This window comes from Atheta coriaria, unplaced genomic scaffold (assembly GCF_025399875.1).
Source record: "Atheta coriaria isolate IRGN ID8LTWV9N9 unplaced genomic scaffold, Caltech_Dcor_3.1 hic_scaffold_6_pilon, whole genome shotgun sequence".
Classification (NCBI taxonomy): domain Eukaryota; kingdom Metazoa; phylum Arthropoda; class Insecta; order Coleoptera; family Staphylinidae; genus Dalotia; species Dalotia coriaria.
Window position 1 is genome coordinate 9,896,302 of NW_027045448.1, and position 27,070 is coordinate 9,923,371.

General features: G+C 38.8%; 1 protein-coding gene across 4 annotated transcripts; it reads right to left on the reverse strand.

Moving 5' to 3' along the window:
• LOC135794387 (homeobox protein OTX2-A-like) lies at window positions 1-25,633 on the reverse strand. 4 transcript variants are annotated; one of them, XM_065305653.1, is made up of 4 exons: window positions 25,554-25,633; window positions 5,639-5,807; window positions 2,784-2,956; window positions 1-1,640 (listed from the first exon to the last, which is right to left on the reverse strand). In XM_065305653.1, exons 2-4 carry the CDS (start codon window positions 5,757-5,759, stop codon window positions 1,017-1,019), a joined length of 918 nt encoding a protein of 305 aa, XP_065161725.1. In that variant the 5' UTR covers window positions 5,760-5,807; window positions 25,554-25,633; the 3' UTR covers window positions 1-1,016. The 4 variants fall into 4 exon arrangements, with proteins under 4 accessions (XP_065161725.1, XP_065161726.1, XP_065161724.1 ...); XM_065305654.1 differs by lacking the exon at window positions 25,554-25,633 and adding an exon at window positions 5,966-6,371 and having other exon boundaries at window positions 2,784-2,938; XM_065305652.1 differs by lacking the exon at window positions 25,554-25,633 and adding an exon at window positions 5,966-6,371.
• Window positions 25,634-27,070: the final 1,437 nt, after the last annotated feature.

The window sequence follows — 27,070 nt, forward strand, 5'->3', positions numbered from 1 at the left end:
TTTAGTTTTAAAGATTCAAGTTTATTCATATTTATTTGTTTTTATAATTCATATCTATATTATGCACTCGAATAAATGTGATAAATTTCTATAAATATATACAGTAAATAATAATATAAGCTACATAATAATAATTTACAAGTTTCGTTTCTAATTTGTATTTCCTTGCTCAAGTTGAGTATGTAGATATTAATTGTTTTGTTGCATTGTTTTTGTATAAAGAATAGTTTGCATTTCCAGTTGTTGATAGTTTTGTTTATTTAGCGCCGCGTGTTTTTTTATTATTTTTTTCTGCAATTTTGTTTGTAGGTATAGAGGATTAACAACAGATTAATTTTTTGCAAATACATAAATTGTTAATGCGTCATGCTCATTCTTTTTTTTTGTTCGTATGCGGTTTTAACTGTCAACGTTTCGAGCGAAAAAAAAACCAGTGTAATATTGAAAATAGTTCTAACTAAAACACAGTTTTAGTGCCGTCAAGTTCAATTAGGCGCAAAATTCGTTTCTGATAATATACACAACCATCTAGTTCTTTCCTAAGCTTAAAAGATTTTATGTACAATAAAAATTGTTCAATGCAATTATTAAATTAGATATATAAATTATAATTCGGTACAGATTCAACCTGCACGTTTGTGACTTTTGTTGCGGTTTTGTTTTGTGTTTTTGCCTGATATGCACAAAAGCGATATATGTGATAATATTATATCTCGAGGTTATTCGCATCGTATAATATTATGAATATATCGTTGGACAACATAATGCAATTCGCTGTTTACGCTGTTTCGATTGTCGTTGGTAAGGTGATGAATCCGTTTTTGCAGATTTGTACTTAGATCCCGATATTCAGCTGCGTCTGCTTGCAATTAACACTTAAACTACACATAATTTATATACTGCACAATCCAGTTTATTGTTTTACGCCGTCGGACATAAAATCATGCTTTCGTTCGTTTAGGTTCACGTGTCTCGTCCGGAATGAGATTCGATGACGACTGCCAGCTCGTCGAAGTTCAAACAGCCTGATTCATGTAGTCCAAACTGCATTCACAATTTCTTTGGCAAAAGTTGGAGTGATGCGTGGCGGCCATGCTCATCGCCGAATAGCCGCCCATCTGGTAGGTGCTGCCCATGTGATTACCCATCTGCATTTGATTCTGACCGGACTGTTGGTTGAAGTAGTCCATCTGACCATAGGCGGCGGCATGATTATAATTCTGGCCGTAGTAGTGTGGCGATGAGTTGTGACCATTATGCCAGTTTGTGAAGGAATTGTACGAATCATACTGATAGGTCAATGGAGGATTGCTGGACGGCGTGATCGGCGGCGAAGGTGTTGTGATCACACTGCTTGTGTTGCTGCCCAACGGCGTGAGGTTACCATTTGTCTTGTAGTTGGGCATCTGTGGCGACTCCTTCTTGACGTTCACCACCGGCGGCGAGACGGACGTGGACGGTCTGGGTAGGAAAGCAGCAGGCGGTGTTTCAATGGTAGCAGGCACCACTGGTGAACCCTTCGCTGGAAGCTTCGTTTTTGGTGGTGTCGTGTCGGGTCGTGAGGTCGTATTCGACGGTTTGCTGTTCTGCTGCTGTTGCATTTGCTGCCGGCATTTTGCACGACGGTTTTTAAACCAGACCTGGAAACATACAAGCAGAAAATGCCGAGTTATTATCGCTGGTCTGCAGACGACGCCATTGCGAAAGTTGTGACGTGCATCAATCAAAATTAATGCGTTTTATTAGCGCGTCACGCAGTCGTGTAGAGGGAACGACTCCCCTCGGCTCCTCTAACGCTAAATCTTTCACCGCAACGAAATAACTGTGTGCGTATATATTTTATTCACTAGAATAACACAATGGCAGCAACGTGGGGTAGCTTTCCATTAGTTCGAGGATTATGTAGGGTTGTTCCGTGAAAACAGTCCGCCTTCTACCTTTTATAATAAAAACCCTCCGTACATGGAATACCGTCATAAAAGGAGTATTATAGAGTAACAATATTTCTATTCGTGTGCTCGCGCATAAAGTGCGCCCTGAGTATACGAACATGAATCGGGTGGGTACCCACTGGCTGGAAGAACTGCGAATGAATTCAATCGAAATTGATAGTGAAATGTTCACCCCTAAGGTGACTACAGTATGCAATCGGATGGAATCGCTTTCTTTTCATTTAGAGATTAAAAAATACCTCATATAATTTCATTATCAAAATATTAGATCTAAAAACCGTTAACTTTTCTACTATTTTCTTTGTAGTGTACGAAAATTGAATAAATTTTTAATAAAATTAATGTACATGTTTGTTTAAAAGCTTTACCAAGATGCAACTCTTAACTTAATCCACTTGGTCACCGTAGTTCGCACAAATCGTATGCGAATATATCCGACCTCCGTAATTCATAATCAATAAGTCACAGTCGACGATACTCGGCGGATGGGTTTGCGAAGGACACAAAAGCGAAATAGTTGTAACAGCCAGCAGCTGTGAGAAGTGAAAAGGCTAACCAGCCTTCAAATTGAATCATTACGGGGTAAGCAAACAAGCCGCCCCTCGCATTGTGCCCCTGAACACGCGCGCTGCGTATAATGCGTGCTGTGCAGTTACGAGCCACTCTACGCAGAACAAACAACCATACATCTTGCGCGACAATGCCGCCGCACAATAACATCTATTTGCCCGCGCACGTCCCCTCACATTTATTGCCATGACGCGCATACGAAAATTATAAAAATAAAAATTTAAAAAGAAACAAAGGAAATAGATTTGAATTTTTACACACCTGTACTCTGGATTCGGGCAGATTGATTTTCAGTGCCACTTCCTCACGCATAAAGATGTCAGGATAGCGTGTCTTGGCGAAGAGGGCTTCGAGGACGTCGAGTTGTGCGCGTGTGAATGTGGTACGTTCCCTGCGTTGTTTCCTTGGATTCACACCTGCAAAATATGAACAAACTATGCATTATGCTTTAAGAAGTTTCTTTCGCGAATTTGGGCGAAAATTAATGCACGTTCACAAGACAAAGGTATTCTTTATTATCACCACTGTGATGGTGGTAAGCGTCGCGCCACACGGTGAATATTAAAAGACGAATTTATGAGGCAACAAATAAAAAAATCAAAATTGGAGGCCGTATCATAAAGAGAAGCTGAAAAAACGACGCACCTGGGCTTTAATATCGGCCTGGATATTACTAAGATTCTAACTTTAAATCCAAATAACTCATTTATCAAACCAGCGGGCGACGTAAAATCGTTAATTTGCATTCGGACGACGCACCCAGCCAAGATGCGCTCGTCCGAACCTTTAAATTTAACAAATCACCGACGAATTTTCAGTTTTAATACACCGATAATAGCGCGCTCGTCCAGCTCCACTCATAAAATACACATAACAGATAAAATCCAAGACCGGTAGCCCGCGCGATTCGTATATCCCAAATTGTCCCATATTCTGCGTGTCTAATATTAATCAGTATTTACGACCGCTCCCGAGATTATTAACGAAACAGAAACGAAACCGAGCACGCGAGGATAAAATGTTTGTGTTTACACGGCGGCGGAAAAAGATATCGCTTTACCCTCTCCGCTGGCGACGTGTTTGTTATTTTAACGCCCCCTTTAACTTGGCAAGTGTTTGCATTAAGAGATACCAACGAGGGGGTGTCCTGCGAGCATCGCCGCAAACACACTTGCTAATTTATCAAAATACACTCACGGGATGGATGGATAGCAAATTGAAGTTTGAGAGTCAACGAGTGCGGCGCTCGCGGCGCTTTTTTAGCAGGACAAATGGGGATGCGGCATCCCCCTTGTTCTGTTTGCGTTCTAGTGTGAATTTTGGCACTTGGTGCCCGCCGCGTTAAAACCCAACACAACATCCAACACGACGCGCACACGCTTGTTGTATATTCCCCAGCTCCACTCGGAGATTCAATCTAAATTTTTAATTAAATCAACGCACAACCGCCCGAGATTGTTTTCCTTCGCTTATAATGCAATTTGAATAATTTTACATTTTTAATGACGCGCCGACGCAACTTTTCGAAACAATGAAACACAGTGTCATTGAGCTGAAAAACTCCAACGAATAAGACACGCCGATTTTATAATAATAACAACATTGTGATGCACATGCTTTTATCGGGCTTAAGGATATTGTCCCGAAGTAAATTTTGGCCGCCGAAATACAATTTCCAAACTTGCATCCAACGCACACCCACACACATACACACGTATACATGAATGTTACATGATGAGTGGTCTGGAAAAGCCCGTCGGTGGCCCGGTAGCCCAGGCTCTTCGCGGGTATATCGCAACCTCGAGGGCGCTCGCAATGTTTGTGCGCTCGGCGTGTAGGAAAGCGGCGTCGCCATGCCAACGGGAAAAACCACCCGCCGCCCCTGTAATCGGCTCAACTTCAGCAGCGCGCAGCACTGACATAGCACTTCTACCCTCGACGCAACTACCCTCCGCACATCCACTCTGCGCGTCCGACGTCGTCCTAACCAGTTTTCCCCGGCGCGCGCGATACAGATATAACCCTGCGCGCAGTATATTTTCGCCCCAAAACGATGCTACATGGGGATTAAACGGAGATGAAAAGCGAGCGTAGAGTTGACAGAAAATTATAAATAATGCTTGCGCAGGGCGCGCAGTTGATGTACGCACTAGCGTCATGAATATGTTGTCAGGCGGTTCCTCGCGGAATGAAATTTCTTCTTTGTGACACACACACGACAAGTATTAATTTGTGCTTAGATTACGTAATGATAAAATAAAAGTGATGACGCGTGTGTACCGTGCGCACGTTTGCAAAGAAACCCTGTAGGATCTAATTCTTTTGTGTATAGAGTCGGTTAGAAGGCTTCAAAGTCATGAAAACGGTGATAAAGTAACAAAATCATAAGTAAATAATTGCATAAATGTTAAAATTAAATTCGATTGTTATTCGTAGAGAAAGTTAACCGGCGCCATGTCATAAACACGCTGCCGACGTGCGTAATAAACAACATCTATAACTTCAGATGTGAACAAATTTACATAAGCTACGAATTTATCGATTCCTAGATTAGCCATGCCGCGGCGATAAATTCAAATTAAACTGATTTATCAGCACCTCTGAAGAAACGCCAAACAATCTATATATTCTACGTTATAGAATATATCAAATAAAAAGTAAAATAAAAGAGCATTCCCAAATTGAATCAGTGAGGGTGTCGCATTTCACACTACGCACACACATATTCACACGCCTATATAATATTTACAAATCTATTAGTGTCGCAACGTATTCATTGTGTTCCGGAAAACCCCCAAGTGCTACTTACTCCGCCCGAAAATCATCCAAGCACTCGTGGCGCAGGAGATTTTAGCAGGAGCTGTTGGAACGAACATTGCGGACCCTTTTAACACTTCGTTACTCCGCTAACAACTATCACTGCAGCGCGCGTTCAGTCCCCTCAAAGAGTAAAGACATGTCGGAAGAAAATCAATTTGTACGAATTAGAATGACTAGATGATTAATGAAATCACACTTATTGAGTTTTTGAGTGCAGTTGTCATGCGTCGCGGTTATTAAATAATTAAACGATTACTAATCAATGATTTCTTTTGAGTGTAGGAGCATGTAGTTACCTTGCGGATATGGTACCGGTTCCAAAGAGTGTGTTAATCCAAAAGGTCCTAAACCAGGCATAGGCATGCCTGATAAAGCGTGTGTTTGGAAGTGTCCTGGTCCCTTCAGAAAACCAGCCATTGCTAGCAGATTGTGATCTTCGGCCGTTGGTGACGTTTTGACGATTTACTGCAAATTAAACATTTTTAATTAATAAATTAAATTTGATGATGATATTTTTAGATAATATTAATAAATTAAACTTTGTATTCGGTGAATTCTAGGAATTGCTACATTCGAACCACTCGAGATAATTCAAAATGACATATGTTTTGCACTTATCTCACCTTAAAATCACGTCTAGCAAAAAAATCAATTTGTACACTCGATATCACACGCAGGCTTAGCGATTTTTCTTGTTCTTGTTTGTTGATTTATTGCAATCCAACGCAATTTATAAGAGTGTAATCCCTTAATCGATATAATCGCAACTAGCGGGCCGGGCACAATCACAACGTTCACGCACTCAAAAATTATTCATTCATCGACGGGCGCACGTGAACGCGAATACTTTTAGGTTCACCGTCGTACAATGCACGTGAAATACTAAACGGGACGTGCGCGCTCACGCGTTCCGTCTTATTTTACACAGCGTTGTTTTATCAGTCGATGCCACGCGACAATATCGAATTGCACACACAAAACGCACACACATTTAAACGCACGTCATACACTGTACACCGTGCGAATCAATCGCGAATTAATTCAAGTGTCTCTACCCTACACCCGTGAGTGTAAACAGAAGCACGCAATAATTATGTTTTCAAGTCGAGGAGAGCACGACCTATCCGAGATGGATGATTAGTTTGAACTGAGCTGGTATTCGTTTTCGAAGGTGTATTATTACCTACCGGTAGGTAGACCTAAGTCTAGTCATGGGGTGGAAGAAGCGCCCAGGTCATCGCATCCGCACCATGGGGTTGCGAAAGAGTGAGATATAGTGCGTTTACCTGCACTAGATGAAAAAAGTGCCACTTATTGGGTGGTGGGGTTTGGAAATGACAATGTTGCAATCGTGCCCTCTCGGAAGAAGTTACTATTGTTGGTAACGCGTTTCGCATTTTCAGCGACGTGAGAATATGCAATTTCATGCAATAGTAGAAAACTATCGGAAAAAATCTAAGTTTGTTATATTTACTCGTATAAGTAGAACCTACCCTAGATCATATGATAATTGCATATTAGCTGTGTATGAATGATATAAAGGAATAAGCTTGTGCTTTAATTCTCCGTTTACATGCTTAACTTTTAAATCGGTTTAACATTTTCACGTAGGTATGTCGTGTTTGCGTTGAGAGTATCAATCGATTAAAGCAACAATTATCCAATAAAATGCATCAGTAAGTGATTGAAATATTTTATTTTTATTATTTTCGAAAGATTTATTTAATTGTAAATATTTTTCAAGTAATTAATTAATAACTACAACAATAAATGGATTTATGATCATAATGTGTGTAATATTTCTAGATGAATAAATTGAAATCCAAATTTGTAATGCAAACAAAGCATAAAATGAATTTTTAATGCGAAATTTATGCACGTTTGTTCGATTTCAAACCGTATTGCACCTAAACGAATTTTCATTATAATTATTATTAATCCCCCAAATGAATGCTGGGCGCGCGCGCTCGCGCTTTTATTGTATTATTTTCGTATGCAAATTAATTAAAGCGTTGGATTTCGATTTTATTTGTCAATTAAATTGATGAAACCGCGACGGGGATCCGTTTAATTGTTTAATTCAAACAACCCCATACGCGCCGACTGCGTAGGCCCCGATTTCAATATTCAATTTAGCCGCCGCCGGGCTAGCAAAAATAAATCCGGGAATTTATTTATTTATACAAATAGCCAAAAACATGCACGAGCGCACCGCCGCTACGAATACAAATTATTTGAATAAAATTCCATTTTCGACACATATTTGCGCACGGATTGCGCGCACCAAAATGTAGGTATAATTTTAATTAACGCACGAGCGAACAATAAATAAACGAAATAATCGAATAATATCACATTTAACGCAAGTGTAATTTATATTTTCCTATGTGTATTGTATGGGAATACAATTCCGCATCGATTCATAAGCAATTTCTGAAAATTTATTCTGAATGAACAAATTTAGGATATTGACATCGACAAGGTCATCAATTGAACAATTGCTGGAAGCTAATCAACTGCAGAAGTCAAGTCGTAAGTCGCTAGAGGCATTGTAACCGGTAAGATCTTTATGACGGATTAAGAAGTTAATTTGGGAAATTCCAAATGGTTTTATTGAGGCGCGCTGGGCGCCCGTAATATATAGATTTTGCGGTCCCATTTCTATAGTTTTCGATTGTGCGTCCGACGGTCTGAAAAGATTTAAGCAGACTGACTTTTAAATCTGTGTAAACTGTATTTTAATCAGGTATTAGTTGCCAAGAATAATGACGCCTGGTGACCTGTTTACCGGTCGATCTATGGGGCTACGTCTGGGTTAGGTGAGACATTTAAGGGCGACTACTGATAACATTAAGACTTTAGGCGTCATACTTCAATATATTGTTTACCCTAATCTTAAGTTTTGTAATTTTATCCTAATGAAAAGTGTATTTGTAAAATTTTTAGTTTTTATTTTTTTCTGCGGAAAATTGTGTACCTACCTACCTACTTTTATAAAGTTGCGTAATGCAAAAGTAATTTTCCGCATATTACAAACAGAATAAAATTGTTTCGTCACCCTGTCGAGAACTCAATGCAGTTGCAGTAACAATTTGCCCAATTGCCAAACCACAAGCCCATCCCGCCGCGTGGCAGGGCCATAAATTACGCTGAAGTAAGATCTCCGATTATCGTAATAACTGTATAGTGGTAAAAGCACCCTGTAAAGAGTGTGAATACGCATTGCCCACCCCCCGTTTAGCGCATAAGCCAAACGCTTTCTGATACGGCTAGTTGTGGTCACCTCAAACGCGTACAACGCTGACAGTACCGAAAAGAAAAAGCGTCTTTTCATCAATCTACAACACATCTTACACACGTAAGAAAACTAAGTAGGTAAGCACAATTTCTGTTCATTGCTTAGTATGTTTGCAATTGTTCGCACTCAACTCGCCACCGGCGATCAACGAGTATCGGTAAATACGCCAGTGTATTGTTGTTGCGATCCGCCCGGCGACGAGTGCGACAACCAAAGGGTGGGCAGAATTTTTGGAAGGACTCGCGATTAAGATAATGACCTTTTCAGGGATTAGAAACAGAGAGCTGTGTTGTTCGTTGGCTTTTGTTAGCGTTTAACGATTCTCATTCAACCTGGTGGCATCAAGCATCACAATTTTGACAAATTTACTTGAGTTATTATCAAGTTACATTCAGAAATATTGCAAAACTAAGAATTATTTGTGTTTGAAGACTTTGGGACTCAAAGTAGCTTGTGCAAACTGTTTCTTAGAAATAAATTCATTTTAGAGGAAAGATATTTGAATAATTAGATTGGATATGTCATATTTTTACGATCATGATTTAATGGAATAATAAAATCATCCAAGCTTCAATTAATTACCTAAGATTATATTTGTTACGAATTTGTTTGACGCAGATTTTACTTGTAGCAGTTGTAGATAATCCGGTGTAATGTTGATAGCTATAAAATTACAAAGTTGATAACGCTTCATAAGTAGTAAACTTAAATCTACTAAATTAAGTAGTTAGGTACTAAATATTAACCACATTGTTTTATATTTCTAATTTACCGATCATAAAATTGAAGATTTCTTATTCAGCTCCTTACTGGAAATAGGTAGGTAAGTTGCTATTATAATGGCATTTCCTTGACTTTGTCGCTAGTTTGCTATTTTTAGTTCCGGCATTTAGGTAGTCCTTTTCATGACAAATACGATAATCTCTACAACCAGAAAATGACATTCTGGTTAAATCCGGAAGTGAACCATTTTCAATAACAACCTGATCAATTGTAACTCTTTTCACTCGCAAACACGCATACAGATTTTGAGTATTACTACAAGCAGGTCAGTTTAACAACAAAAAAAGAAACTAATTCCGAATCTATTAACTTTTCGAAATGAAAAAATAAAAAAATACAAAGGTTTTGTCGCATGTGTTCCAAAATGCATGCGTGATGCATGATGCATCAGAGTGGAAGCCTACAATCCCCAAAACGAATCCAACCAGCAGCCGGCGCTATGAATCGAAATTAATAAATGTATCTTTGCCCAAATTGGGCGTGCACAAAACTCCCGCCGCCGCCGATCGCGGGGAGCTCCACCCATGCGCTTCAGCGCAGGCTCATGGAGAACTTTGAGGCCGCTCCCACCTTTCCGACTTTCCTACCTACTCCAGCGAGTTTTCGATCGAACAGCTGCGACGGGTTTTATTATTATTGCGAGTGCATGTGTGTTTCTGCTGCCTGCGTGCGTCGTATGCAATTATGTTACCGATTGTAAAACATACAAAAAAGACGAACGTTGCATGACAGTTACGGGGATGTTACTCAAGGGTACAACCCTTTGCGTGACACAAATGTAGGAACTAAGGAGGAACTCAAAATGCAATGAATTTTCTATTTTTATAAGAAGAAATTAGTACCGGCCAAAAACTGCGTCGCAAAAATTTATTTCATGCCTTGGCACTTAAATGCTATTTCAATGCCGTAAATTCAATTTTATCTACAGTACAAAATACTGATAATGATATTTATATTTATATTTTAATTGTAAGCTCTGGCGTTAATTGCCTATATTTTTATTTATAATATTAATTAACTGGTCAAAAATGACATTCCGGGGCGTCCGATGAATGTGTGAACTTTAAGTTAAATTACAGGTAGCTATACTTACAACTTAATGAGTCAAAACAGAAAATTCCCGCAATTAATGAAACTTAATTAACGAATATAAAAAAGTGTATCGATTTGATGCTTGGCAGCATCCTTTCTGGCTCTTTCATCCGCTCCACACGCGCGGCGACCACGAAACGATGATAAATTTTGAAATCAATTATTATTAATATCCCACAATTATCCAGGCGACAGCGAAAATGTTTACGAGAATTTATATTTTCGTCTCGGTTTTTTTGTAATTAAGGAACAGTTAGCTGAAAAGGAAAGGAGAGGAATAAAAGAGCGACACCGCCACGCGGCTCCATATACCTACACTTTTATGCGCTTCCTCCGTCGCGCTCCTCCGAATCAAGACGAAAAACCGAAATAAACGAAACGCACAGAAACGCTGCTACCGAATCCAGTTTGACGACAATAAATCGTCTTTTTATGAACTTATGTAAATTAGTTACGCGCTGTATTTATAATGTGTCACGGATGCTAACTCCTATACGTCTAATTTATAACAGTCTGCGCGATGCACAAGCGCGGCGAATAAAAACGAAAGATGATGAAAAATAAATGATTGATAAAAGATATTCAAAATTTCGGGATGCACCATTAGGCGACAATAATTGAAAATCAAAAACTAATATAGAAGAGTAGTGATAGGTACGTTCGATAAATATTTAATTTTAAATTAACACTTTATTTTAAAATGATTATTTACCTGTATAACAATTCGTTAATTAAACAAACTAAATCATACAAAATGACTGCATTGTAATGAAGTAATTGCAATTATAACGCATTAAAACCTGAATAATGAACCAACGTTGAAACATTACAATCACCAGTTTGATAAATTAATCGAAACGACCAAAATAACAAACATTTTCCACCGCAACGCATTCGAAGCGTGTAAACTGTGTGTGTTATATCCGTTTCGGAGTTGTTTCCGAAAATTTTGTTTTGTTGTTTTAATTGAATCGAATCAATTTGTTGCACGTTTAAATAAACATCACTCCAAACGCGTATTCTATCGAAAAGCCCCCAATTAAAATGCCTCTCAAATATAGATACTTGATCCACACTGCGAGCAAAAGAGAAAAAAAGCGTAAAAGCAGAATTGATCTGGAATGACATTAAAATTCCACATTCTGTGTCGATGTGTTGGAAGATTGGACAGACTGAGCCGAGAAAAACTAAAGAAAAAAGAGCGTACAAATGTATCGTCTACCTGCGATAGTGATCAAGATGTTAGCATTGGACACATCATCACGCAATTGACAGGTGTCAAGGCATCCAGGTTCAATCTCGAAACGACACAAATATACTTTTAACGCAATTTACATTCTTCAACTCACTTATTTCGAAATGATGATAAATAATTTCATAATTAATAAAATACCTATAATTTAAGTACTTACAAAATTATAATTATTATTAATTATAATTTTACTGATGGCTTTTAAATTCCCTATAATGTGAATTCGTTGATTTGATAATTACAACCGATAGTTGCGCGCTTGATGCGCATTAAGTCAGATTAACTAAAGGAAATATCAATTTTGTTGCGTCCCATTATGATTTCGGCCGCGTTCCGCGTCTCAAACGTTTCGATTCCTGAGCGTGTGTGTCGGGCGTAAAGGTGAAGATTGTTCCATAAAAAGCGGACAATACTGCGGGTAAAAAAATACCTTTTCGACTCGTGACAGCGAGCGGAAATCGCCCTGTCTAATAAATGACAGTAGATATAAACTGGAGCTGGGAGCAGTGGGCATAAAGAAGCCCATTCGGACCAACAGAATGCCCCTTTTTCTTCCTAGAGCGCTTAAGCTTACAGGGCGCACGCATTCAGCAACCTAGGGCACGTTGTTACTTGAATGGAAAAGGGCACCCCCATTCTTAAATTTGTACAGGTGAAGTATGAATGAATTCATGCACATGGAATGATATCTTGGTGTTTAAATTATTTTTCAAAAATATTTTAGATGGCAACTTATTTAACTTTGCGAAATAATTTGCGTAACAAAAATTAATTAAGCTGGCAGTTTGGGAATGCAATACAAAACCCAATGTGCGATATGATCGATGGACACGAATTTCGCCATGATGAATCGTAAATCTTTATCGTCGTTGTCATTCATGCAAAACGCGCACCGAATCCGCCCACTCGTTAGCACTTCGATGCGATTTAATGCTGTGAATAGCATTGCTAATATAACACACACACACCGAGACCTGCGGCGCTTTTTTCACTCCAACATTTCACATTACCGTAACTGTTTACATTCTTATAAAACGGTTACGACTGTTATATTATGTTACGTTACGAGCAGGGAGCACTGCGTTATGGACTTGCGATGTGGTTGTTGTTGTTCAATTGTCGATTGTTGAGCGCCCGCGCGTTGGAGAGTTTTTATATTCTCAGATCGCGCACAATGAGCGCGTAGAAGTGGTAATAACGGCCAATGCTTCGAAATGCTCCTGCGCCGCTAATTAATTCCAAAGGCGCCTTATAATCGGCCTTTTTATGGAGTGTTAACGATTCGTTAGATAATATCACAACACTCGCGTATAATTAAAACCAGTTCGTTGGGATGCAGGCGGTGCGCTCTGTATTTGCTTGCTACCGCTGCGCGTTCGGCAATAAATCGGTTTTTAAACAAATTAGTGATTGCTTATCTAATTCCGATGCGGATAATTAAGAGTTTTGATTTTTATCTTAAGTAGTCTGATTTACACATAATTATTTTGTTTAATTTACCAAACATGTGATAAACTATTTTATAATTAAAGCATAACATCATAAGTAATAAAAAATAACTACTTATTAAAATTTAATAAAAAGTAATCATGACTGAGAAAAGTTACAACCACAACACCGCTGTGAAAAAAAAGGAAGCTTGTAAGAAATCCGTGTGGACCATCCAGATGTACAGATTTTCGATATCTCACCGTTGTGTGCTATTAAAATGATAGTCCCCCAAAAAGCTCACAGCTCACCGTCCCGAAGCGAGTCGAACACGACAACGCAACAATGTGGCTACACAACACGCCCGCAAAATAATTTTCTGCATCGTTGCACGAGCGCCCAACGAGTTTCGTATACACACGCCAAGCAGGACAAAACAGAGGGGGGCCCAGCAGCAGCACCCCAAAAATGTTTAGCAAGTAATAATGTCCGCAGCCAACCTGAAGTAATCCATCAGTGGAGGCTAATAGTGTAATAGAAAATGTTGTTACGCTTGCGCTGGCGTGAAACCGCCGCAAAGTAAATGTTTCTCTTTCTCTGTCCACTGAACGCAACATACGATGAAGTAGTGCACTGAATCAATTCAATAGAAATTTGTAGCAATTGATTTTGATTCGATAGCATTGCATAATTGAAGATTGAAGGTGTAGCAAAGCGCATGCAAATGTCCTTGCGGATTCTTAAGCGTATTAAAACCGAAGGTCACAAACAATCATCCAAGGTGCATTGACACTGCCAGACTTTCGTACGACTTTCATTAATAAGTGACAGAGTTTTACGCATAATTGCTATAAAAACGAACTTTCAGCGTAAGTGGACACATAAATCGTCGCCACTGGGCATTGTAAATACTTTAATCCACGGTAGCCGCACAATCAACTGCATATTGGGCCTTCAGATGTAAATAATTTATGCTGGGGATGCACAATAACATCTCAAATATTTAAATTTAAATTTATGGAAAGTAACCGCACTACACTTGTGTGAAACATTATTGAAACTAATGCTTTGGTGTCGCGCACCACGAAAAATCGTTGTATTAATTATAATAGCCGCTTGTCCACGCTTGATTCGCCGATAAAATTTATTATTGTATTTTGGCTACGCTTTAATGACTCGGTTAAATCCTGTCCTGCAAGCGCACGAACAGCATCGAGTGGCAGTGGCCAATGTAGAATTTCATATTTCATATTTTTCCACATCTACTACGCGCGCCCGTCCCATCATAATAATGCGCTTGGCACACAAACCGTTGATTTATACGCGTTCGGCGACTATTGTGATCGCGCCTCGGTTATGCTTAAATATGTATTTTTCAATGTCACTCCGACTACCGTTGTCCACATTCTGTGGACGCAAGTTGCTCTTTCTGGCTGTGAAATTAAGGCGCATATAACCCGCATGTGTAAACTAAAGTGGGATTTATAGCAAACTTTTCGTTGCAATTTTTCATAATTTTATAATTAAATTAAAATTACGATTAAAATCTTTCTACAAATCAATCTTTACTTACCACTTCTTATGCCGTAGTGGTTTATTTTTATCCTTGAGCATAAACTTTTATGAATTTGTGCACTTTGATTTATTAATTTCATGCTTCTTGATCACGCTGATAAAGCAATTCCGATTTGAATGTACGATGTCCAGAATATAAATTAATTAGCTATAAAATTTGTTAGGAGTATAAAATTAACATCCACTCGCTATGCACGTGTTAAAATCACGGTGGTCTTCAATACCTCTCGACTAATAATAATTAAAGTTGGTGAAACTGTAACTTGTCGCGTTCTCGACGTGCGGAGCGCAGTAAAAAATGGTGGTGGAAGTATAAATGCGGTTTCCGGAGGTGTAAAAGACGAAATTCCAAGTCATCAAATTAAAAATGCGTTAAATTATTCAAGAGGGCATAAAAGTCTTTCGGGTCCTCGCTGCGACTGTGACTTTTCGATGCTGTGTGTCGCTTCTTCTTTTTCTTCGTCTGCTTCATCTCCTCAGAAAAATAACACCTGTGAACCTGCCGCAGCATGCGCATATATCATCGGGTTATATACAGAAATCGTACTATTTCAGAGTTATTGTGTGTGATAGTGTGTTGTTCGTTTTTTAACAAATTCATACAACTTGGTATTGTGTGGAGTCGTCGTTGGTCGTTCCCAAAATTTCGTCGGATGTTTACCGGTTTGTGACGTTGCAGTTGAAAAATTTAGAGTATGTAGTGATGTAAGTTAGGTAAGTGAAAAATTGTTGCTTTTCATCTGTTATCCCTTTTCTATGCGACGCACGTATATCTCAATTAAGCCCACGCCCGCGTGTCAAAAAATCAAATTAAATTATGAATTATTTCACAAACCGTATTTTCAAATTAAACTGGACGTAACGACGTTTTTTATATAAAACCAGTAGTCGGCTTGTCCACCATAAGCGCGACTTAAGGATGCTCGAATGGGAGCAGAAGCGGAAAAGAAAAAGAAGAATAAAAAAAAAACGACGAACGACGTTCACAAGATCGGCAAAAGTTCAGCGTTCAGCGTTCCCGTCGCGCGGATGCGCCTTAACTTGGTGAAACAGCTGTGTCGTCTTAAGTAAGTAAATGCATGGCTGGTCTGAAAGGTGAGGAGCAAATGCGCGTTTCGGTCGGTGCGTGCACGCTTGTCGGAATCGGCTCGAATCGAATCCGACGGCCCGCACACCAAACCAATTTCGATTTGATGGCCTTTTTATGTCCCTGTCCTATCGAAATATTTTTCACTATAAAAATCATCGTTTTCTGAAGCCGTGCGCTCGTCTCGGCCGCGCCGCGATGAGACTCGAGAAGCAATTAACCTTTATAGATAAAATGAAATATATGTTGTTATAAATGTTTTTCGACTACCGACTCTCTCCCGATTTTTAGAAATGTACTCACGTTGATGACAGCATCACATATTTCTCATAAAACTCTTCATCGCATCAAGGACTCAAAAATTGATTGAGAACACTTCAGAAATCACTGATTGTTAAATTCTTTTTCAACATTTGTGCAATTTTTTCTAACCACCACCCTACTTATTACTGAGGTTTTAAACTTTGAAGGGTTTTAATTTCCAACACCTACGACTATTGTACAAATCGTATCGATGTGCACACGTGCAGAAGTTCACATTCGCGGGGCGCAAGCACTCAACGCACGTTTCGTTGCGTGTTTAAAAAGGCTCGAACAACTGTGACATCGATACACATTGTGTCGCACAATTAATTACGGAAGAAAAGCGACAAAAAGAAGAAAATAACCGAGGCACTGATGAAATTTGCGATTTCTCGCGCTGTATAATTAATTTCAATTCATTTAATAAAGGAAATGAAATTTCCTGTGTTGTCAGCGTAATTTTTATTCAATGGCAAGAGGAAAAGAATGCAAAAGTTAATAAGAAATAAGAGAAACTTTGGAATATTGATTTTTAAATATTAATTAACAATTTGCATTCACATTACCTAATTAAAAACGTTATCAGCCTTAATGGAAATGTGTTGTAAATTTAATAGCATATAACATATCTATTTTTACACAACTAATAAGGCAGATTAATTTCTGAAAATTATAATGAATCAATTACTTACTAAACTATACTTTTTCTAAAAGATAGATAGTTTTCTAAATAAAGTTGTTATTTCTATAAAATGATCATTTTCAAAACAATAAGAATTTGACGTGGGTTAATATTCCTGCACGCAACCGCAGAAGTGTGAAATAATGAAATAAAACAAAAATGCAAATTTGTCGATGAGATGTTATCGCGTTTGAAGCTAGTGAGATAGCAACGGAAACATATTGCGGTGTTAAACTTCACGCCTTGTTGTTCGTCTTCAGTGTCTTCACAGTTTTCGAATTCGCTCGCGTGCAAAAAATATGAAGCTTTATATATTAGAATATATTAGCCTTCGTTCATATTACTCGTACTTAAGATCCCAATCATAAATACGCATTTATTTCAATTCTTAGTGTTTAAAAATATACATTTAAATGGATTCTATCTTGTTAGGCACTTTTGTTTTCGTGCGAAGAATTTTCATCGTTTCTGTCACGTGATTCTTACAAACATATCAGTTGAAACATGCAACTATACTACTTTCTCGATAAATACAAATAAATCTTCGAAACAAATTGTTGCTATTTGTAATTCGCGGAGAGACAAGATAAAACCGTCGGAATAAAATTTACAACCTCACAACTTTTAATGATACTCACCAGACTAAGGGTGCAGGTGAATCTGGGAATTTATACGTTCCAGGTGAATGATTAAACTTAAATGCAACATAGAATGGTAGAAATATGAAATGTAAAAAACTAAAAAAAGTAGTAAAACTCCGAAAGAATGACACCGCGTTGCTGGAATGCTGCAGTTATTATAAAGGTGTTGAATCCGTTTGTGCGCCTGAATATTTAGATAGTGTCGCCCAAGCGATATTTCAAATTATATTTATTAGCCGCGGCGTGTGTGCACACACACTCACACATTCACCTTGGGTGCGAGCGGAGCGCGTGTGTGGAAAGTGTTGGGAGCGATGCGTGAAATAGCCGTCGGTCCACTCCCGGCTACTATATGTTTACATGCCGCTGGTGCTTTTGTAGTTTTACCACCCTCGGCGAAGAGTTACGTGTTACATGTTTCGATTTGGTTCTCGTTGTGCGCATCACACATACCGACGCCGCCGATGTGTCCGGCCGCGTTAGTGAAGCAATCATTATATTCACGTGGAATTTATCGTCCTTCGTTCTTTTTTCACGCGCAGGCCGGGCCTCGATCCTGCGGCCACACCGCAGTCGCAACGCATACGGTCGTGTTGTGTTATATGAAGAAATGAATATGTCCATCCGCTGGATGGTCATTATTAATATTATATTATGAAACGATTGTTCGCGCAATGGGTTCGCTTCCAAGAAGCGCACTCGGCCGGCTGGAAATTTCACAACTGGCCACACTGGCGAAATGGGCGAAATTGGAAGCGTTTTATGTTCCTCTTAAAATATGCTACTGCATTATGTAAGTGCATATCAGATAATAAAATCGATGATTAAGTTAATTTCTTTTTTTTCTTCACGTTTTCATCCACGTTTTTGATTATTTTTCTCAAAAACCATTTCGTATTACCGATTTGATTTACAACTATTCCTGGAAAATGCATAATATCAACACATAACCTCAAAATGCATAAAAACACTAAAAATAAGAAGTACAAAAGTTTTTTTGTAAAATCTTATTTCTGACAGTATGGCAAGAATAATTTTAGTGGTAGAATCGCATGACAAATCAATTACGACCAAATACAGATGTTCGCATTGATGCATCACTGCCGACAATAACGTGAATGCGCAATGTTTATTTTTCCACAATTTCCATCGCAAGCCCCGACTAGAAAATAGAAACTAGCACAATAGAAAAATGACGTTTGCAATACTTGATCATCAAACCCCATGCCACGAGCACAATAAATTCTACAAGCAGCTCTGTTTGCATTACATGTTTGTGTAAACATTGCTCCACATTTCCCTGCGTCTGCGAAATATTACCAACGTTAATAGTGACAGCTAAAATTTATGGAATGTCGATGCAAAATCAGCTCACAAATTTCTCGCCATAACGTGTAATAGTAATAGTTTTACCATTAGCAGTGGCTTACACTAGTGAAAAAATTGGTGCCATTATGCGGTAGCTTAAACTAACCACCAGAAGCAGAGCGGTTATCTAAAAAGCTGATCGGCACACAGGTAAAGAAACTCGGGCCGCGGCATGCGGAGACACAGAAGAAAGAAGGCCGACGGACCGAGGACGCATGTTGCGCACGGTAGCCGTGTAAGTCCGACAATTTTCAGGTGTTTACGTCAAAAGCTTTACACAGTTTTTAAAAACATCAGATTAGGGCCTCGCTTTCATAGATCTCATATACGCGCATATTATATGCATTTTGGGGGCTTTTTAGTTGAAGTCGAAGACTTGAAGAACCAGCCGATAAAGACAGCATTCGGTTAAGACTTCTTCTGCCCTGGCGATCACGTATCCCAAGCTCTTCTTTTATTTTCGAACGTTTTCGATTATTAGCATAAAACCTTAATCAAATTTTCGAAGAGTTCAGGGTCGTTTTCTTCACTTTGATTTCATCTACCGCCAAAAGCAAACAATAACACGATTTTTGCTTTTCTATAATTTTTACTTCCGTCATCGATGACGTCATAAGAATTAATATGACTTAATATCAAGTCAAAACTTAGTCACTGAATTCAGTAAGCATGTAATAAATTGATGGAAGTAACCCAACATGCATCTGGAAGCTTGGTGAGCGTGTGCTCATCCACGGGACCGCCCGTCGCGATAAAGAGCGCTCGAACGTCCCTCATTGAAATAATAGCCGCCGGTTATTACCTTCGGCACATAGTCAGCGCAGTCGGGGAGGTTGCCAAACAAAATGCCACAAGCGTGTACGTAATGCACACCGTCCCACTTAGCAGGAATCCAGACGCGTGTGCTCACACTGATCGTTTATTAACTTTTTCAAGCAGCACTCATCTCAAAAACCACCAACCACAAAACAAACACACCAAAACAATTGCCCCCACATATTAACTTTCTTGTATGTTCAATTGATCGTTTGCAAAGTGCGTCTAAATGACTACGAATTAAAATTTAAAGGAATGGAACACTGATATCAACAAACCGGTTGGCCGAATGTGTCGCAAGTAAAAAAGGCAAAAGAAACAACGTATTTTGAGTTATTTTTCTCCTGTCGAAATCGTGCGAGCGTGCGGACGCGCAGGCCGGCGACGAATTGCTTGACCGATAAGGATTTCTCATAAATTAATAATTTATGTCGCTTGGTCTCGAGAGCCTGTTTGATCTGACGCCGCAATTATTTTCCAATATTCGCCCGAGCGTCGCGCCGTGATATCAATTAAAATTAAACACTGACAAATAGAATCCGACCGGTAGGAGTAAGAGGACTACTGCTATTACAAACTGGTAGGAATTCAACTGATAAAGACGTCGCGTCGTGGAAGTCACCAAAGTCTTTAAGATTTACAAACTGGTATTAGGCGCACAGCGCACAAAACGTCGCATTCAAAACATTTAAAAATCTTCAGCTGCAGTTGAGCAGCAACAGCAGCAGTATATGCGAGTTGTCACTAAATGGTAAGACAGGCCAATGACCATTAGCATTTTTTTCTTAACATCATTCGAATCGTGCGTTGTGAGCGGTGAACATTGCATGAGTAATTTGCGTTTTCTCGCGCCGCGCGCTTCGCTTTTATCAACCACATCATATGCACTTATTTTCTCTATATTCACTTTCGATTCGTGAATGGATTTTTTGTGTCGCGCTATTCAATGGCGCGCGATTGAATGCGCACGACTGCACCTCCGAGGCGCGACTTGAGTGACAGGCGATTGTTCATCATCGCGTTTCGATCGAACGATTACGCGTAGCGCGTCTTCGCGCGCTCGAATGCGAAAGACGCGAGTGAGGAGTGCACGCAGTGGCGTAGAAAGGAAGAAAGGCGTACGGCCCGAGAGCGTCTTGTTAGCGTAATGTGGTAGTAATAATATGTCAACTTGATTAATGGTTACGTTTCAATTTAGCTCGTTACCGTTTGAGCCTCGCTCAAAAACACCACGCACCGATGATGCAGTCAAAAGATGTGCGAACAGGAAGAGTTTTGAGCGTTCAAGCTAACAAGCTGCTAATAACCGAAAAATCCATTGTGAGTGAAATGTTTATTTAATTTATCGTGTGGACGAACTTATATTTGAGTTGAAGTCGATTCGATGATGTGCACGTACGGTAGCGCGCTGTTAATTGGAACGTACAAGTGTGGTTATTGTGAGTAAATCGTCCGCAACATTGTAAACAGACTCAATTTGTAAACGTGCTTAAAACAGCTCGTAACGTGCGTGATTTTATGATGCGGTGGCCTTTTTAATTAGGGTTGTTTTATTTCTTTGCGCACTTTTATGACCGTTTTTTATTAGGATAGGCTTGATTGATATGCTGAAACCGACGGGAGTTTACATTTAATACTTTGCCAAGCAAAATTAATCATATTATTGTTTGTTAAAGAATTTTGTTATAGGTACCTGCTATAACTAATATCAAACTTTGCATGAGCAAAATTGACAGATTGACACTTCTGAAAAAAATTAACAGCACCATCTGTGTTCATTTTTGGTATAATGTGACCTAATTCTGAGCTGAATCTGAACCCACTGCCTACAACCAAGTGAAGATCTTTGCATTGGGTTATAAACTAAGCCCGTAACCTGTAAATATTACCTTTGTGCCACTTTAATTGAGCGAACATGATTTATGTGCATTGTGCAAAACTGAACTGGCGCATTCTACTTACACGAATAATAAATGAAAATACCTATATCTTGCGTGGTAAATAAATATGTGCAAACATGTGAGTAAACTCGCCTGTTCATAAGTTTATAAAAATAGTGTATAAACGCATCGCCAATTACCTACGCACAATTTTTGCACTCATGTATTTCGATAAATTTAAAAATGTTTGCAAAACGTCTTTATTAGTTGCTTCATTGCAAATGTCTCGTACTTACCTACATCGAGCGTCGTGCGCAAGTCGCTCACGTGGAAAAATAGCAAATGACGTGCAAAAACGCCATTAAGCCGTTTGAGCATAATTGAAGATGATTTAATATCGCAAGTAATTTGAATAATTAACGAATAACTAGACGCGAACGGAAATAAAAATATATTTCATAAGTTAATGCCATGTTGACAATTTTCACATTACTAGTCATATTAATTTAGCTCGGGAAGATTATTATAATTTATCTAGTTGATTTTATGATCTATGATTGATTGCATCATTTGCCGAGCGGAAAATTGACTTAAAAATAAGATTTTTTGCATTTTTTCTTTTGAAAATTTTCTACAGCAGATTTTATAAATTAATTAAAACAAATGATTTACGTTTAGGTCATAAATGCAATCACGACATGAATTTATACTAATTACGCTTATGATTTTCAACTATACCTACTCTCATTTCGCTTGTTTAATCTTTTAATTCGTTTACCTATATAGGTACCTAGGTTTATGACTACGGGAACATGATTTATTATTAATATTTTTATAGCGCGAGATGTTACCAATTACCATTAGCCAGATAGCGCCCACACGAAGCGTGTTTTAATTATATTTAACATTTAACCGCACAATGAAATTTTACTCAGCTAAATTTCACACCGCGATAAAAAATAACAGAAAGCGATTTCATTCATGCTCGGAATATCCACGTTCGCGGCAAACTCGGCTTTTGTTAAGCGCGCCATTAATGAGCACTAATTTGAATGTGTAATTGAGGAAATTTACGTCAAAAAGGCATGTCTCATAAAGATATCTCATCTTGCCGTAACGCTCTTAATTCCGTGTCTCATTTACGTCTTTTTTATGTACCTACGTGCGTGTTTGAAGATCGACCGAGATGGATGGCGTTTCGGACACGTAGAGTGAAAATCGGAGTTTTTGTCATGCGCTTTTCGTTGAGACATTATCGGCTCCCGATCGAGCGTTTCGATCGGTAAGAAGCCGTGCCCATATTTGTTATAGCAGCATTGTCCGCGTATTCATTATATTCCATTGGCGATTCCTATCGGGCTACTCGTATCCGATATCTAAGTTGGGCTCGAAGTACACGCGCGCGCGCCACTGTAGTCTCCGCGCCAAGAAAGCAATCCGAATCATATTTGTATTTATCTCTGTAGATTTCGTTTTCTGCTCGTCATTCGGGTGGTACTCACCTTCTTGTGACTTTATAAATCAAGTTGTTTAAAATTCATTCGTTTCAATATTGAATGGAATTTCTGGATGGTATCAATGCGATCACACTCACGAATTTCTCCAACATGACAGAACTTTCAATTCTTTTAAATTCACCATGTTTATATTATAATAATAAATATTTGCAACCAATAAAATAATAGCTACTAACCTCTAAAATATTGACTTGTGACTTAGGTTTAGTTAAATATAAAGATGCAATAACCTTGCCCTCAAAATGTTTACAACTAGTGTTACTATACGTTGTTGCTATTACTTTTATTACCTACATCCTATTAATGTGATATACTGCAAGTGGTTTGTAACAATTCTTCTCCCAAACATTACCATCCCATTAAATTTGTAACTGCAAGTCAGGCGTGTGTAAAACGCGCCCGTAGAAAACAGAGAAACGTTGACCACAATAAAAAGCGCTTGTTGATGCAGTTATTGTTGTTGATTTACACGTGCGTTTGCAGAGTTATGATCATTATGAAAAATGGTCCTCGTATAAGTTTACACATACGGACGCATGTACTACATAATGTCCTTTATGTTTGATGGAAACAAGTCGATTGCGTAATATCCATAAACATCACCAGAAGAATTTATGCGTTAGTTGTAAAATATGAGTGTCCTTTATATTACGTCGAACGTGCATGCGTTATATTATATTAACGTGAAAATATTTCTTATTCTAGCTTTATCATAACGTCAAGGGTGATTATTCTTCATGTATGATTTACGCTCATTTCTTAGAAATATTTATTACAAATTTCGAACAAATTTGAAGCAACTGAGAACAGGACAAAGAGAATAACCAAATGCAATTTAAAGATTTAACAGATTTTATAAGACACTAGTAGGTATAATAAAAATTGCGTGCAAATAAAAACCTTGTTTGTATTATCAATAACACAATACTAAATAAAATTCTACTATGAAAACAAACGCGTAGATAAAACGGTTGTTCCTATGATCCTAGCACTCCAACTTGTTATCTTATTTTATTATGTATTTAGTTATTAAAATGTAAAACGTATGGAGTGATTTGAGCGCATTATACAAATCATGAATAATTTTAAACGCTCAATCAGATCGACTGTGCGTTACGCACGGAGCTTTTGTTCCGACGTCAGCCTCGCGCGCCAGCTCGTCTCGTTTGCATTCTTTATCATTTTTCCATTTGCATTGTTTTAGATGATTATCATTAAAGTATTTATTGTGGCCTCGTGCGTACGTATTGGTCTATACATTTCAAATAGGAATTCAGTTTACAGTTAGCGAGATAATGGGATTTTGATGCTAAAATATGTTTGTTCGTGACACTATTGTATCGCACGGCATTTAAATATTTAAATGGGCGACACACAGATTAGTAGGTGTTAATTAGTGTGTTATTATTATTGCGTTTTTTTATTCATAGAATGAAATGTTATTACTGTTTTTACTATAAATTACTATAATTACTTATTTTTTGAAATAAAATATCTAAAATGCTTAACATTTTGAATTAATTTTACTTTAATGATATTTTTTCTTCTTATATTGACTTCTAACTGCTTACTGTTTACATAACTACAACCCACACTAATTGATAATGACTTATTACAAAACAAGTACTCCTTGTTGACGGATGTGGCTGGGGGTCTTGCTCCTGGAATTGCATACCATCTGCATATGCTCATTTCCAGCGCCTTTCCTGTCTACATTCGTACAAACACGCATACGTAACAAGTATTTTTCTGACCGCAGGAAAACAACGAGTAGACACATTGCCCTAGCCGCGCGCATCTGTAAATTATGTCTGAATGAATTCGTTCGTTAGCTGCCCGCTCGCTAATTAGTAATACATGCATATTATACGTTTAACTGCGCGCCGTGCGCGAATATAAAAGTGAGCAAATAAGCTATACTCGCATGCTCATACTTTAGATTATTCACCACGATAGCAAACCGCTTTTATTAATTAACATGTAGACCGAATAATTTACCATTTTGCCATGCAGTCTCTCTGCAGTTATTCTCATTTTTAGAGAAATGCTTTTATATTTATTAATTAGATATTGATATAGAAATATCTCAAAATATTTATAGTGGAATTATCTAGAAATGTGTGTCTAGTTTTATTGATGGATTTTCTGTGTTAATTATTAGTATTAAAGCAAATTATTGTAAATGCGGTCCAAAAATTATTATTATTGATTAATGTTAAAATCTGACTAATTGATGAGAACTAAATTTTACGATTCGCAACCTATCTATTTGTGTTAATGGTCAATTAATATCTTAACGGAATTCAGTTCTGGGCATTTCATTTCTTCAGTCGTTAACACAAAGCTTATCAATATACGGAACCACGTTCCAGGTCTAGGCGAGTGCTTCTTTAATCAATTAACATAAATAACTTGCCTAAAAGCTTTTTTCTGCTTGTTTTACACTCATTCTTCAACAGAATATTGGAGAATATTCATCAAAAACTCACCTTTTATTTAATGTTGGGTTATCAGAGACCAAAGAATGTCTTCCAGTGTCTTCACTTCACTTCCGAAAGTAGACCGACGTAGAACGCACGTTGTGTCGCACTTAAAGTCCAATTGGAAGACGCCGAACGCGAGCCGCCGGAATCGCGAAAATGTCTCAAATCGTCAGTATCAGCCCGAAAACGCAAAAACTTTCAACGTTCACTGCCGCAGTGCGATTAATTACGCACGTCGTGATCGATTTCGTGAATTAAATCGATGCGCGAATCGATTGCGACGCCAATCTAAAGCGGGAGAGCGCTCTCGCAACGTGTGCGTGTGTATATCTTAAAAACGAGACGCAAAGGTCGCAAAGCTGTGCGGTTGCGAGTGGTACACGAACGCTCCAGTGCGGCGCTGAGTTCGACGGCCCGGAACCGGCTCCCAGTCGATGCACGGTACAAGATGGCGACCGACGAGGCGTCGCGATTGGTCGACCGGTTGGCTCATGGGCGTCGGGCACACAATTTTTATATCAATTTGATCCAAACGGCGAACGCCGCCGCACACCAATGCCCTCCCTTTGTGCTCTGCACAAGCGGGGAGCGAAACTCGTTCGGAGAGGGTCCTCCAGTCCCCCGAAAAGGTCCCCACGATGCTGCCTTCTATGGCGGTAGTAAACATCTCATTGTTTTTCCCTCCGCGCGGCGCTCTTCGATCTGTCCTTCTCCCTTTTGTGCTCGACGCCGTTTGGTATATGCGTTGTTTTTTGTGCGTCCTTCTATATTTGGCTTTGCCGGTGGTGAAGAGAGAGGCGGAGGGCGCGCGTTCGCATGCAGCTTGAGCTTGTTTAGTCGGTGTCGTGGCTCTCGGTTGAAAAATAAAATATTAAATTCGCCCGATGCAGGCCGTACATTCTTACAGTACAAGTCAACGCAGCATCGGAGGCTTGCAGGATATAAATAAAAGCATTTTATACATGTTGGGACGCACGCTTGGGCTTGCTTCTTTCTTTTTGCAGTAGACTACATGCCCTGAAGCCCCGGAGGCCCGGAGCTTTTATTTTTAAAAAGGTTCCTCAAGCCCGGTAGCCACGCGAGCAATATTTTTGGTATTCCGACATATTTATGGAGGTTATTTTACATTTCATGCATTTTAGATGCCTACATTTACTACGCAATTATCTCCAACAATATTCTACAACAATTTACATGGGGAATCAAAGTTTTTGATTCAATTGAATTTGAAATACCTCTCTAACATTTTAGCACTTTTGCATTTCGAGTTTGGTGCTGAATGGCTGTGTTTATTGTATCAAGAAGTGAGTGACATTTCTTCAATTTGATGTTGGTTTATTTTCATTTTGCCTCTCGTCGACCCCGCTAGCATTGTACCATCCTGTAGCACCAAATAGCGCTGTCGATCCATGACACCACTACCCAACCGTTTCCTACGTGCATTGTGTCGGACGTCACAATTTTGAGACGTGTTTGTATACAGTGGAGGACATTACCGTGGCAATTGTGTGACCGAGTGACAA

Coding starts and splice junctions, on each gene's coding strand:
- LOC135794387 (XM_065305653.1), bottom strand. CDS start 5,759: ATGGCTGGTTTTCTGAAGGGACCAGGACACTTCCAAACACACGCTTTA. Junction 2,957..5,638: donor ACCGGTACCATATCCGCAAG/GTAACTACATGC, acceptor CATAATGCATAG/TTTGTTCATATTTTGCAGGT. Junction 1,641..2,783: donor TGCCCGAATCCAGAGTACAG/GTGTGTAAAAAT, acceptor GTATGTTTCCAG/GTCTGGTTTAAAAACCGTCG.